Source organism: Mastomys coucha, unplaced genomic scaffold, assembly GCF_008632895.1.
Source record: "Mastomys coucha isolate ucsf_1 unplaced genomic scaffold, UCSF_Mcou_1 pScaffold9, whole genome shotgun sequence".
NCBI lineage: Eukaryota > Metazoa > Chordata > Mammalia > Rodentia > Muridae > Mastomys > Mastomys coucha.
Window position 1 is genome coordinate 38,766,793 of NW_022196915.1, and position 14,254 is coordinate 38,781,046.

A 14,254-nucleotide genomic window follows, 5' to 3' on the forward strand; every position below is an offset into this window, starting at 1 on the left:
TTTTTTTTTTTTTAAATAAAAGACAGTCTCACATAGCTCTGGCTGTCCTGGAACTCGCTCTACAGGCCAGGCTGATCTCAGACTCCACTGCCTCTACCTTTCCAGTAAAGAGTTCTTCCCATTCAGAACAGAACTCTTTCCTGGGATTAAAGGCGTGCTCCAGCACTCCTGGCTGCTGGGTTATTGTTTAACTTATTATTATTGAATGTGCTCCTAAGCAAAGGGAAGTGTGATGCGAATGAGTGGCAAAATTAGAAAGGAAACGAAGTCTTGGTGATTTTATTCTGAGTTCTATCCAAGAGGTCTTCAAGGTCTGATTTCATTATTTGGGAATGAATTCTTTCATTATTTATAGGAAAGTGCATTTTAAAAGTAAATACAAGGCTAGGTGTAGTGGTACACATCTTTAGTCTTAATCCCAGCATTTGGGAGGCAGAAGCGTGTGTGTGTATCTTTTTTCTTTTCTTTTTTTTTTTTAATTATTTATTTATATATGTACATATGTATGCAAGTACACTGTCACTCTCTTTAGAGAGACACACCAGAAGAGGGCATCGGATCCCATTACAGATGGTTGTGAGCCACCATGTGGTTGCTGGGAATTGAACTCAAGACCTCTGGAAGAACAGTCAGCGCGCTCTTAACCACTGAGCCCTCTTTCCGGCCCCTGCATGTGTATTTCTTTAAGTTCCAACATTACATAGAGAGACTATGTCTCCAAGGGTAAATACAGCTTTCTAATTTTCTACCAGTCTTATGACATTGATCAAAAGCTAACTGCATGAGGGATGGCACTTTTAGCATCCAGGGACTTGGTAGCGAAGCACTGGCCTCCTGTGTGCTTGGCCCTTGATCCAGCACTGACAGAAAGAGGTGGGGCTGAGGCTGGAGAGATGGCTCAGCGGGTAGGAGCACTGACTGCTCTTCCGAAGGTCCTGAGTTCAAATCCCAGCAACCACATGGTGGCTCACAACCATCCATAATGAGATCTGATGCCCCCTTCGAGGGTGTCTAAAGACAGCTATAGTGTACTTACATATAAATAAATAAATCTTTCAAAAAAAAGAAAAAAGAAAGAGGGGGGCTTTCCAGACTTGTTTTGTGTGCCCTTTGCTTCTGTTTTGTTGTGGCTTCTGACTTAGCTGCTGAGAGGAGCGGACATGCAGCTAAGTGTTAAGCTCCATTTCAGTAGCTTCCTTTAGGCCTGGACTCTGTCCTTGTTACTTATAACTTGTCACCTGCTTGTTTCTGCCTCTCAGTGAATTTTAAACTTTATGTTTTTGTTTTGTTTGAGAGGAATGGTTTCACTGTGTAGTCTTGGCTGACAGCAAACTTGCTATATGACTAGGCTGGCCTTCATTTGCCTCAGCTTCCTCAGTTCTGGGATTAAAATATATGCCACCGTGCCTGGCTTTTAACCTTCATGTTAATAAATATATGAGTCTTGTTGTTTCCAACCTTATTTTGAGCCATCACAGATAACTTTAAAATAGGTGATCTTTTTAAAGCAGTTCTTTTTGAAAACAGTCATTTTTCAAGTTTGTTTGGCTTTTATTTTATTTTATTTTATTTTGTATTGTCAAAAAGAAAATAGCTGACCCTATGGAGTATTAGCCATAAATTAATAGAAAAATTTGACTGTGTTCAAGTTAAGAATTTCTTTATATCAAATACATCATTATAGGGGCTGGAGAGTTGTACCAAAGGTGGGGCCTGCTGCTGAGGCCTGGGTCTCTCTCTCTCCCTCTCCCTCTCCCTCTCCCTCTCCAGTGTCGACCTATTGCTGCATGGCTCGTTAGTTAAAAAGGAGGCAATGTATAAATGAGTTATTTTATTGTAGGAAAGAGAAAATACACCAGTTAAATAGAGAGAAGGAAAGGAGAGGGAGGAGAGAGAGAGAGAAAGAAAGAAAGAGAGAAAGAAAGAAAGCAAAAGAACAAAGAGCAAGAAGAGAGAGAGAGAGCAAGAGAGGGAGAAAGGGGGAAGAGTAAGAAAGTGAGAATGAGAGAGTGAGGGAGTGAGAAAGAGGGGAAGAGTAAGAGGACAAGAGAGAGAGAAGGGGCAAACCACTCCTTTTATTGTATGGGGCATGGCATGTCTGGCTTGTGGTCAGATGACTAGGTGTAGGGTCCAGCTAGAATGCTGGGAGCTTGGAGCATTGTCTGTCTGATAGAGCACACACCTTCTGCAGGGGCAGCTGTGAGGGGTTGTGACTGAAACAGGAACCAAAGACTCTGGAGTTATAGCCAAGCTTCTTCTACCTCCTGCAAGCAGAAATTGCCCACAGGGGTCCAGGGCTCAAAGCCAAATACTCTATTTAAGTTACCTGAGTAGACCACTGCCCACAGGAGAGATTTTATGTGTATGGGTGTTGTGCCTGCATCTATGTCTGTGTACCACATGTCTGGTGCCTGTGGAGGTCAGAAAAGGGCAAGAGATTCCTCTGGGTCTTCATTTAAGCGTGTTTGCGAGCCACCATGTGGGTGCTGGGAATGGAACCTAGGTCTTCTGGAAGAGCAGCAAATGCTCTAAAGCCACTCTCTCTGCTCTAATAAAACTATCTTTTAAAATAATGGATGGCTGGTATATAGGTCATTTTTAGAGTTTTTGCTTAGTTTGAACCTCTGGACAAAGGGAAGAGGATAGAGAGGCACAGGGAGATAGGATGAGAAGAGGGGAGGAATGCTAGTTTTCGTGTTTTGTGTGTCTGTGTGTGCATGCAGAGAACAGAGGGCATTTGATCCTTGGAGCTAGAGTTAAAGATAGTTGTGAGCAGAGTAGGTGCTGAAAACTGAGCCTAATTCCTTTTCGAGAGCAGCAAATGTTCTTAACTGCTGAGTCATCTCTTCTGCCTCTCCTTCTATCGGCTTCTAAGCAGTCTTTTATTTTTATTTTCAACTGCATTTTATTTTATTTACTTACTATGTATGTGTTCACATGTCCTAAAGAGGAGGTTAGTGCTCGCCCTCGCGCTCTCTCTCTCTCTCTCTCTCTCTCTCTCTCCCTCTCTCCCTCTCCCTCTCCCTCTCCCTCTCCCTCTCCCTCTCCCTCTCCCTCTCCTTCTCCCTCCCTCCCTCTCCCATTCCGGGCCAGGGATTGAACTTAGGTTGGTAGGCTTGGTAGTATGCACTTTACCCAGTGAGCCATCTCACTAGCTCCTTGGCATCCTTTCTTATAAACATAACCCTCAAACTGGCTTTTCCCTCCAAGCCCAGAGCCTGGGAACATTTATACTAAATGCATTCATTGCTTCTAGAATGCTTGATTAGATATGTGCTGCCACACCCAGTTTGTTTTTGTCTTCTTGAGATAAGAGTCTTTTACTGCAAGGCCTGAAACAGACTATATACCGTGAAGCCTGGACTGAAACTCTTGGCCTCTGCCTGGCTCAGTCTCTTGCTGCAGAGATGAGTGTGTACCATTGTTCAGGCTACATTTTTATAGATAAGGAAAACCTGTTCAAGGCCATGAGCTGAGAAGAGTTGCAGCGCTTTCTACAAAGCCTCTTGCTTACAACTTATTATTGCTTCTATTTTATTTTTTAGTGCCACGAGGAAACTGTCAAATATATCTTAGGTTAAACATTGCTGTTCTGTGAATAGTGATCCCACTTGAAATAGGAGTGAAGTTGGGTGTGATTACACTATTATAATTCTATCAGTCAAGAAGCTTGTCCTTTGAGACAAGGTCTTTAAAAGAAGTGGGGTATGATGAGGCATGCTTTTAATCCCAGCACTAGGGAGGCAGAGGCTGGAGGATCTCTGAGTTTGAGGACAGCCTAGTGTAGAAAGTGAGTTCTGAGACAGCTAAGGCTATTATACAGAGAAACCTTGTCTCAAAAAACAAAAATAAAATAATAATAAATAAGTGAAAAAAAGAAAGGAGAGGGGGAAAGAGTAGAGAAAAGGGGATAGGGTGTGGAACAAACCCAAAACCTAGAAAGGACTGAATGGTGCACTGCTCTTTCCTCCTTGGTTTACTTTTTAGTTTTTTTAGATAGGGTCTTGCTGTGTAAGGGTACTGGCCTCAACTTCATGTTGTAGCTATTATCTATCCTTTTTTAATTATTGGGTCCCCAGATCATGTACACTAAGAATTAAGTTGCTAACACTCAAATTTCTGAAATGGTGAGGTCCTAAGAAATTCTTCAGTGTAAATATTTTAGAGGTAGATAAGTTTTCCATGGCATTATCTTTTATAATTTGCTCCAGATGAACCTAAAACAACAAAGTGTGATTGGCTGGTGAACATCGAATTCTGTGGTCTAAAGATTCAGATGTAACCACTGTGAAATAACTGGTGTCTATTAGTATCTGCAGTGGAGATTAAGCATCCTTATTTGTTGAAAGATTTTATTCAAACAGGAGAAATAATTAAAACAAAGATAGTAAAAGTTGAAAAGAAAAAATAAATGGCCATTGTGAGTTGGGGTTGGACTCTCAGGTATGTCACATGGCCACAGATTTAAAGGTTAAAAAGGGGTTTATTTGTAAACTGAGTTCTATAGAATCTTGTTACTCTTCCTACTAATTCTTTCCCCATTTTTTCCATACAGACATTCCATACACCAAGCTTGGGCGATGAGGAATTTGAAATCCCACCTATCTCCTTGGACTCTGATCCCTCACTGGCTGTCTCAGATGTGGTTGGCCACTTTGATGACCTGGCAGACCCATCTTCTTCCCAGGATGGCAGCTTTTCAGCTCAATACGGGGTCCAGACATTGGACATGCCTGTGGGCATGACCCATGGCTTGATGGAGCAGGGCGGGGGCCTCCTGAGTGGGGGCTTGACTATGGTAAGAAGTAACACAGTGGTAGGCTCACCCAAGCTCATAGGAATGGTTTAGGGAGGACAAAAGTTAATCCCTATTGCCTGCTAAACTTGGGTAGTATTTGTTTCCTATTCTTACAGCTAAAGACTGAACAAAGACTTCATTTTACCTGAATGAGATTTTCTTGAAAAAATAATTTTAAATTGTAAAATATCCAATATTTTATGAAAATTATTTATATTTTTAAAAAGGGTCTTGTTTTTTGTAATAGTCTTCATATTCTGGAATTCTAATGTGTGTCACATTGAGTGATTTATTAAAAAATGGGCTGGACCAAATATAGTAATTGTAGACTCTGATAACATATATGTTTAGGGTTTCCAGCACTTTGTCGGTATCACATCTCCATCTCATGTGTTTGATGACAGACATCTGTCTCCACTTCAGCTTCTCTGCTGTCATTGCCCATGCATTACAACTTTAAAAACCTATTCTAGAAATACAAGTGGGTTTATCTTGTTATGTTGTATAGTCCCACAGATTGTATGGAATCAATTATTTGTCCTTTTCTGTTTTTGAGATAGGCTCTCACTATGTAGCCCTAACTGACTTAGAACTCACATATGTAGATCAGGCTAGTTTCAAACTCATGAGATTTCACCTTCTGGCTCTTTTCTCCTGAGTGTTAGAATTCAGGGCAGGTAACACCAAACCTGGTCTCTTAACATGCTTTTTATGCAGACAGATTATCTGATGTTTTGTGGGATTTAAATGATGATAGTCTATGTAAGCCCAGGGATTTATAAGGAAGGGGATGTGGTATTTTAATATTTAGTGTTTAATTAGTCCTTCTGCTTCTCTCAGGACCTGGACCATTCTATAGGAACTCAGTATAGTGCCAACCCACCTGTTACAATTGATGTACCAATGACAGACATGACATCTGGCTTGATGGGACACAGCCAGTTGACCACTATTGATCAATCAGAACTGAGTTCTCAACTTGGTTTAAGTTTAGGAGGTGGCACCATCTTGCCACCTGCCCAGTCACCTGAGGATCGTCTTTCAACTACTCCTTCACCTACCAATTCACTTCATGAGGATGGTGTTGATGATTTCCGGAGGGTGAGGCATTCCCTGCCAAAGTCAATTCTGTTACTCCAGGGTAAAATGCTCGTCATATAAAGGCTAGTCCATCTTTACTTGATTCTGGGTTCTCGCCTCAATCACTGTTCTTTTTTTTTTGTTTGTTTTGTTTTGTTTTGTTTGTTTGTTTTTTCGAGACAAGGTTTTTCTGTGTAGCCCTGGCTGTCCTGGAACTCACTCTGTAGACCAGGCTGGCCTCGAACTCAGAAATCCATCTGCCTCTGCCTCCCAAGCGCTGGGATTAAAGGCGTGCGCCACCACCGCCCGGCTCAAATAGGACTTTCAAAATCATTGCTTCTGTTTTTAGCTTAAATGCCATGGCTGTGGCTGCTTTCCTTCCCTCATTGCTCAGGCATCTTTCCAGGCTAGTTTGTGTCTATAAAACCCTTTTCTTAAAGTTCTCCAGACCCAGTACTTCCCTTCTGTCATCTTTTAATTCTTTACATTTTTCTCCCTGACAGCAACTTCCTGCCCAAAAGACAGTGGTAGTAGAAACAGGAAAAAAGCAAAAGGCTCCCAAGAAGAGAAAAAAGAAAGATCCTAATGAACCTCAGAAGCCAGTTTCTGCGTATGCATTATTCTTTCGAGATACGCAGGCTGCCATCAAGGGACAGAACCCGAATGCAACCTTTGGTGAGGTATCGAAGATTGTGGCTTCCATGTGGGACAGTCTTGGAGAAGAGCAAAAACAGGTGATTAGGGGGTAGTAAACATTCTTAAATGAGCAGAACCTTATTCAGTACTCCATTGGTGTGAAGAGACATCATGATCAAGGCAACTTTTTTTTAAAGAATTATTTTATGTATGAGTGTTCTATCTGTGTGTACACCTGGGTGCCAGACGAGGGCATCAGATCTCATTTTAGATGGTTGTGAGCCACCATGTGGTTGCTAGGAATTGGGCTCAAGACTCTGGAAGAGCAGCCAGTGCTCTCAACCGCTGAGCCATCCGTCCAGCCCACAAGAAAACTCATGTCAAAGAAAGTAGTTAATTGGGGCTTGCTTGTGGTTCCAGAGGTTTAGTCCATTCTCACCTTGGAATATGCAGCATGCAGGCAGACATAGTGTTAGAGAAGTAGCTGAGAGTGCTACATCCAGATCTACTGGCAGCAGAAGCCAGGACACTGGGCCCAGCTTGGGTTTTAGAACCTCAGTACCCACTTCCAAAGACATAGTCCCTCCAACAAGGCCACACTTCTTACTCTTCCTCAAGCAGTGATACACTCTGGTGACAAAGCATTCAAATGGCCTTGTTAGGGGTGTGGGGGAAATCCTTTTTTTTGTTTTTTATTTTTAAGATTTTTATTTATTTATAAGATTTAATTTATGTATGTGAGTACACTGTCGCTGTCTTCAGCAGACACACCAGAAGAGAGCATTGGATTCCATTCCAGATGGTTGTAAGCTACCATGTGGTTGCTGGGAATTGAACTCAGGATCTCTGGAAGAACAGTCAGTGCTCTTAACTGCTGAGCCATCTCTCCAACCCACAAGGGCCATTCTTAATTCAAACCATCACACATCTTTATCTGTTAGAGAGCTCTTTGTTAATGGTATTAACACATTTGTTTACCATACAGGGTTTCTCTGTGTAACAGCCCTGACTGTCCTGGAACTCACCCTGTAGAACAGGGTAGCCTCAAACTCACAGAGATCCACCTACCTCTATCTCCCGAGTGCTGGGATTAAAGGCGTGCGCCACCACCGCCCGGCTAGATTTCTAGTCTTAAAATCCCATTACCAAACTCTAAGTGGCACTGACTGGGTAAAGGCATCTGATGACCTTGAACCCAACATTCTTCATGGTGAGAGGGAAGAATTAACTTGTCCTAATCTCTACATGCACACCCAACAACATAACACATGTACACACAGAATAACTATTAACAAAATTTCATAATAAAAATACTGCATCTTGGGCTGGTGAGATGGCTCAGAGGTTAAGAGCACTGACTGTTCTTCTGAAGGTCCTGAGTTTAAGTCCCAGCAACCACATGGTGGCTCACAACCATCTGTCCAGCTACAGTGTACTAATATACATTAAATAAATAAAAAAAAATTTTTTTCCAAGACAGGGTTTCTCTGTATAGCCTGGAACTCACGCTATAGACCAGGCTGGCCTCGAACTCAGAAATCCGCCTGCTTCTGCCTCCCAAGTGCTGGGAGCCACCACTGCCCGGCATAAATAAAATCTTTAAAAAAAAAAAAAAAAAAAACTGCATTATTTCCTAATCTCTAAAATAACCATCATTCTCCTTTTACTAATGGTGAATTCTGCCAAGTGTGGTGCATGCTTTTAATCCTAGCACTGAGGCAGAGGCAGGTGGATCCTTTGAGTTTGAGGCTAACCTGCTCTACAGAGCGAGTTCCAGGACAGCCAGGGCCACGCAGAGAAACCTTGTCTCAAAAAAAAAAAGAAAAGAAAAGAAAAGAAAGAAAGAAACAAAGAAAAAGAAAAGAAAGAAAAGATCTAAAGATGGACTATGGGGTTCTCTGCCCAATTAAGATCATAGCTTCTAGCTTCTAAATGATAGGTTTGGGCAGTCTTGTTTTTGGAGACAGGGTTTCTCTCTGTAGCCCTTGCTGTCCTGGAACTCACTCTGTAGACCAGGCTGGCCTCCAAATCAGAAATCCACCTGCCTCTGCCTCCCAGGTGCTGGGATTAAAGGCGTGCACCACCACTGCCCCGCTAGGGTTGGGCAGTCTTGTTCCCTTAACTTGAAATTCCAGGTGACAGTCAGCAATTACGTCTTATCCCTTGTGTCTTCAGCTGTTTAGTTTAGCTTTCCAAAGCCTTGAAATTCCATGTAACATCCAATAGTGCCTAATCCCTCCTTTATCTGTAACTGTTTAGTTTTTAGGATAACTTTCCAGAGCCTTGTGTTTTTTCTAATTGTAAAGTTAAGGTATTTCTTAATAAGTAGCACATTGAAACTATCCCTCTAAAGTTTCAGGTACAGTTTCATTAATGGTTTTCTCATCAAGTGTAATCTTGAAAACTGTGTGTGTGTGTGTGTGTGTGTGTGTGTGTGTGTATTCTCCCTAAATTTAAACAGAATTTAAAAAAAAAATCAACTGGGCTGGAGAGATGGCTCAGCAGTTAAGAGCAATGACTGCTCTTCTGGAAGTCCTGAGTTCAATTCCCAGCAATCACATGGTAGCTCACAACCATCCATAATGAGATCTGATGCCCTCTTCTGGAGTGTCTGAAGACAGCTACAGTGTACTTACATATAACAATAAATAATCTTTAAAAAAAAAAATCAACTGGTAATAATGCTATGTGCATGTAGTCCCAGTTATACTGGGAAGGGGAGGGCAGGGTAGAATACCTTGGCCCCGGTGATTTGGGGTCAACAACATACACACGTACACCATCTCTTTAGGAAAAAGAAACTGACATGGTAGCATACTGCTGAGGTTCTAGAACTTATGAGGTATAGGCAGAGAGAGGATCATGAGTTTCAAGGCTAGCTTATGGAGTGTGTGAGTTGGTTGGGGTGGACAGTATGAATCATCAAGTCATGTAAACTGAAGATAACTGTAATTATCATTACCCTATGTGCCTATCAAAGCAAATCCTCAATATCTGAAACAAAAGGCTTAGTTTGTTTTAACCAAATGATGGAATATGGCTGGCTATAGCTGGCAGTTACTTCTGTCTGTTAGTTGCTGTGTTGTTACCCCTTGTAGCCTTTCATGTGTTTTGAGGGGGTTGTTTTGTATTTTATGTTTATGAGTACACTGTACCTGTACAGATCGTTGTGAGCCTTCATCTGGTTGTTGGGAATTGAATTTTAGGACCTCTGCTCGATCCAGTCACCCACGCTATCTCCCTGCTTGCACTGGCCCAAAGATTTATTCATTATTATACATAAGTACACTGGCAGCTGTCTTCAGGTACACCAGAAGAGGGCATCCGATCTCATTACATGGTGGTTGTGAGCCACCATGTGATTGCTGAGATTTGAACTCAGGACCTTCGGGAGAGCAGTCAGTGTTCTTACTCGCTGAGGCATGTCACCAGCCTGTTTGTTTTGTTAAGACAGCGTTTCTTGTGTAGTCCTGGCTGTGCTGGAGCTGACGTTGTAGGCCTCAGATTCATAGAGATCTATTGCCTCTTGTGTTTTAAATAGTGTATTGCATTCTAATGATCAAACAAGTCACAGAGATAGCCCAGATTCAGTAAAAGAGAAAATAGGCTTCAGGTCTTGGTATAAAGGGACATACAAGAGGTAAGGACTCTTGAGGTCATCTTTGACAACTTAAACATTTCCTAAGAGAAATGTTTCTGAGTTGGGCAGTATTGAGCTAAGTATATTACTGATCTTACAATTTGGAAATGGGGCTGGGCAGTGGTGGCACATACCTTTAATCCCAGTACTTGGGAGGCAGAGGCAGGTGGATTTCTGAGTTTGAGGTCAGTCTGGTCTACAGAGTGAGTTCCAGGACAGCCAGGACTACACAGAGAAACCCTGTCTCAAAAAAACAAAAACAAAAACAAAAACAAAAAAATTTGGAAATGATTTTGTGTTTTATATGGCAATGGAATGGAGCTGTTCGCCTTTGTGAGTGGTTGAATTGAGTTCCTGATGGACAATACACTTACCAGACTTACCAGTGGTTCATTTGAAACATTGTCTTTCCTGTAGGTGTACAAGCGGAAAACTGAGGCTGCCAAGAAAGAGTATCTCAAGGCACTAGCTGCTTATAAAGACAACCAGGAGTGTCAGGTAAGGTTACAATAAATAGATGCCTTAAGTCAATTATTTTTTTCCAACCATTATAGGTGAATTATATACACACACATACACACAGAGCCAGGAAACCAAAATTGTGGAGAGGCTGTGAGAGTTGGTTTAGCAGTTGAAAGCACTGGCTGTTCTTGGGAAGGATGTGAATTCTGTACCCAGTACTCACATGGTAGCTTAGGACTATCTGTAACTCTAGTTCCTTAAGATCCAGTGCCCTCTTATGACCTCCTGAGGCATACATATGGTGCACATACATGCAGGTAAATACACATACACAAAAAATAAACCTGTGTAACCTATTATTGCATAGTGTTAAATTTTAGAGTTTCCCCACCCAGTAAGCTTTGTATATAAGTCTTTTAGTTTATCCATTATGTCCAGTGTTTACTTAAGAACGTCCTTATTTTTCTATAGCTTTTTTTTTGCATTAATGTGAATGAATGTGTGCTACAGTAGAGAGTGAATTACTTGTTGCCTTTTTGTTTTGGTCTTTTTTCTTAGGCTACTGTGGAAACAGTCGAGTTAGATCCTGTGCCACAGTCACAGACTCCTTCACCACCTCCTGTGACTACAGCTGACCCAGCATCTCCAGCACCAGCCTCAACGGAGTCCCCTGCTTTGTCCCCTTGCATTGTAGTTAATTCCACACTTTCATCTTACGTGGCAAACCAGGCGTCTTCTGGGCCTGGAGGTCAGCCCAATATTACCAAATTGATTATTACCAAACAGATGTTGCCTTCTTCTATTACCATGTCTCAAGGAGGAATGGTTACTGTTATCCCCGCCACAGTGGTTACCTCCCGGGGGCTCCAGCTAGGCCAAACAAGTACAGCTACTATTCAGCCAAGCCAGCAGGCCCAGATTGTCACTCGGTCAGTGTTGCAGGCAGCAGCTGCTGCTGCTGCTTCCATGCAACTGCCTCCACCCCGACTACAGCCTCCTCCATTGCAACAGATGCCTCAGCCCCCAACTCAACAGCAAGTCACCATCCTACAGCAGCCCCCTCCACTTCAGGCCATGCAGCAGCCACCACCTCAGAAAGTCAGGATCAACTTACAGCAGCAGCCACCACCTCTGCAGAGCAAGATTGTGCCTCCACCCACTCTGAAAATACAGACTACAGTGGTCCCTCCAACTGTAGAAAGCAGTCCTGAGCAGCCAATGAACAGCAGCCCTGAGGCCCACACAGTAGAGGCAACCTCTCCTGAGACAATTTGTGAAATGATCGCAGATGTAGTTCCTGAGGTAAGCCTTATTTTTTTGTTTTTTTTTTTTTTGAGATAGGGTCCCAGATTGGACAGGACATATGGACTCACTATGTAGCCAAAGATAGCTTTGAACCTGATTCTCCTGCCTCTACATGTCAGCTTCACTTTATAAAGTTATTTTAAAACAAAATCCTTAATTCATTCTGCTTCCTAGAGCTGTAAGCTTGGTTATGAGAACAAGAACTCACCCTTTTTTGAAACCCCTTATATAGGGGTGTGGCAGATGTCTTGACTAGGTAGTAGCACACTAATCCATCCTTGTCCTGCTCCCTGTTCTAAGGTGGAGTCTCCTTCTCAGATGGATGTTGAATTGGTGAGTGGATCCCCTGTGACACTGTCACCTCAGCCTCGATGTGTGAGGTCTGGTTGTGAGAACCCTCCTGTTATCAGTAAGGACTGGGACAACGAGTACTGCAGCAATGAGTGTGTGGTGAAGCACTGCAGGTGAGTTGAACAGTCCTTATAACTCAAGAGTTAGTGAAGCTAAACTGTGGGAGCATGGTACGCGTGAGTGTGTACTGAGTATGACCTTATCAGGCAGAGCCGCTTGATATGTGTAGGTAGGTGGGTGGGTGGGTGGAAGGAAGGAAGGATGGATGGGAATGTGGGTGGGTAGGTATCTGATTAGAGATGCTCCTAGAAAATGTTCAATTGCTTAGAGAAGAGGATGTAGCTCAACCGACAACTGCTTGCCTGGGATGGGTAAGGTCCTGATTTCAGTTACCAGTGTCAAAGAAATAGGTGAGGGATAAGTAAGGGGAAAGCTGCAGAGTAAATGCTAAGTATAGAGAGAGCGGTAAGTGAAAATTCGCCTTTCTACCAGAATATCACGTGTGTCCTCTACAAGATGGATTGGCACAGTCCACCATATCTGACTTTTAGGTTACTTGATGATGTTTGGAGATGTAGGGAAACATTTGGGTATGGTTTTTTCTATAATAAGATTGTGTCTGTCTTTCTCTCTTAGGGATGTATTCTTGGCCTGGGTGGCCTCTAGAAATCCAAACTCTGTGGTGTTTGTGAAGTAGCCTTCCTTCTCTCCAAGCCTTGAAGATTCATCTGCTGGACATGAGTCCAAAAGCCTGTTTTTTAAACACAAGTTGGGCTTCTGGTAGTGCCTGACCTTTACCCATAGTCCTTCATGCCTCCATCTCCCTTTTCTTTCTTCAGCAGAGGCCAGACTATGTAGCAGGGCAAGCAAATTTACTGTAATTTAGAACTGCTTTTTACTCAACTGTAAGCAAAATTACCAGCTTAATAGCAAGCACAGGGAAGGGTGATGGGAGCAAATCATAGGGGTTAGTAGGAGAAACGTGTTGGTAAAACTGCAAGAGGACTTGCCTAAAGTGTTATTAGGAGAGTGCTTGGCTTTGTTCTAGGAGGAAACAGCACTGGTGTAAGAGAGGCTTAGGGTTACAGCTCAGTGGGAAAGTACATTGGGTTTAAAAGTGAAAAAGCAACGAAAATACTGATTTAAAATAAAATGTGTGATAACCCTCTAAAAGGGAACTATTATTAATATACACAGTGCTATAAGGATGAAGGTTTGAAGGCCTGGGGTTATGGCTTAGCACTACAAAGCTCTGAGTTCAGACCCCAAGCTGGAAGATCAGGAGTTCAAGGTCATCCTTGGCCCACTAGTGAGTTTGAGAACAGTCTAAGATACACGAGACAAAGGTTTTACAGAATATGGTGGCCTGTGCCTTTAATCCTAGTACTTTGGAGGTAGACATTTGAGTTAAAGGCCAATCTGAACTTTGTCTCAAAAAACAGACTGGATGTGGTGGCACTCCCCTTGAGAGGCAAGAGGCAGGTTGAAGTTAGCCAGGGTTACCTTGTGAGATCCTATCTTAAGGTTCTCCTCTCTGCCCCTGACAAAAACACACAAATTCTCTGTTTCTGTCTCAGTCTCAGCACACTGGGCTAGAGGGAGAATGACGTCATCCAGAACTATCTTTTTCTCTACAAGTATTTCCTTACCTGACTTGGTTACCAGTTTTGCATGTAAGAAGCAGAACTCTGTACCCCTAATAAGAGGTTTTAAAGTAAAAAATCTGTATTTGATGAAAAATCTTTTAAATGTGCATTCATTTACATAATGCATAGGTCAATTCCTTTATATTCTAAGCTCTAATTTTAATTGAAGGTATCTTGTTTTTCTTAGAAATTAGCTGCAGACTAATAAAGCAGCAAACCTACATAGAATAAGCAAAAATTTAGAGTACCACATGCATGGTGAAATTCAAATTAACCCTGTTTATGGTGTACTAATTGCTAAGTGCTGTGAACCTGTGTAGTCTTTTATAACATGCT

At 42.3% G+C, this 14,254-nt stretch overlaps 1 protein-coding gene across 1 annotated transcript in view; it reads left to right on the forward strand.

The window, feature by feature from the left end:
* Positions 1-14,012, forward strand: part of Tox4 (TOX high mobility group box family member 4) — a 15,632-nt gene extending 1,620 nt beyond the window's left edge. Inside the window, exons 3-9 of the mRNA XM_031361027.1 lie at positions 4,556-4,798; positions 5,639-5,899; positions 6,382-6,612; positions 10,572-10,652; positions 11,175-11,918; positions 12,222-12,385; positions 12,909-14,012. Coding sequence (XP_031216887.1) covers positions 4,556-4,798; positions 5,639-5,899; positions 6,382-6,612; positions 10,572-10,652; positions 11,175-11,918; positions 12,222-12,385; positions 12,909-12,969 — 1,785 coding nt within the window. The 3' untranslated portion in view covers positions 12,970-14,012. The remainder of the gene's footprint in view (positions 1-4,555; positions 4,799-5,638; positions 5,900-6,381; positions 6,613-10,571; positions 10,653-11,174; positions 11,919-12,221; positions 12,386-12,908) is intronic.
* Positions 14,013-14,254: the final 242 nt, after the last annotated feature.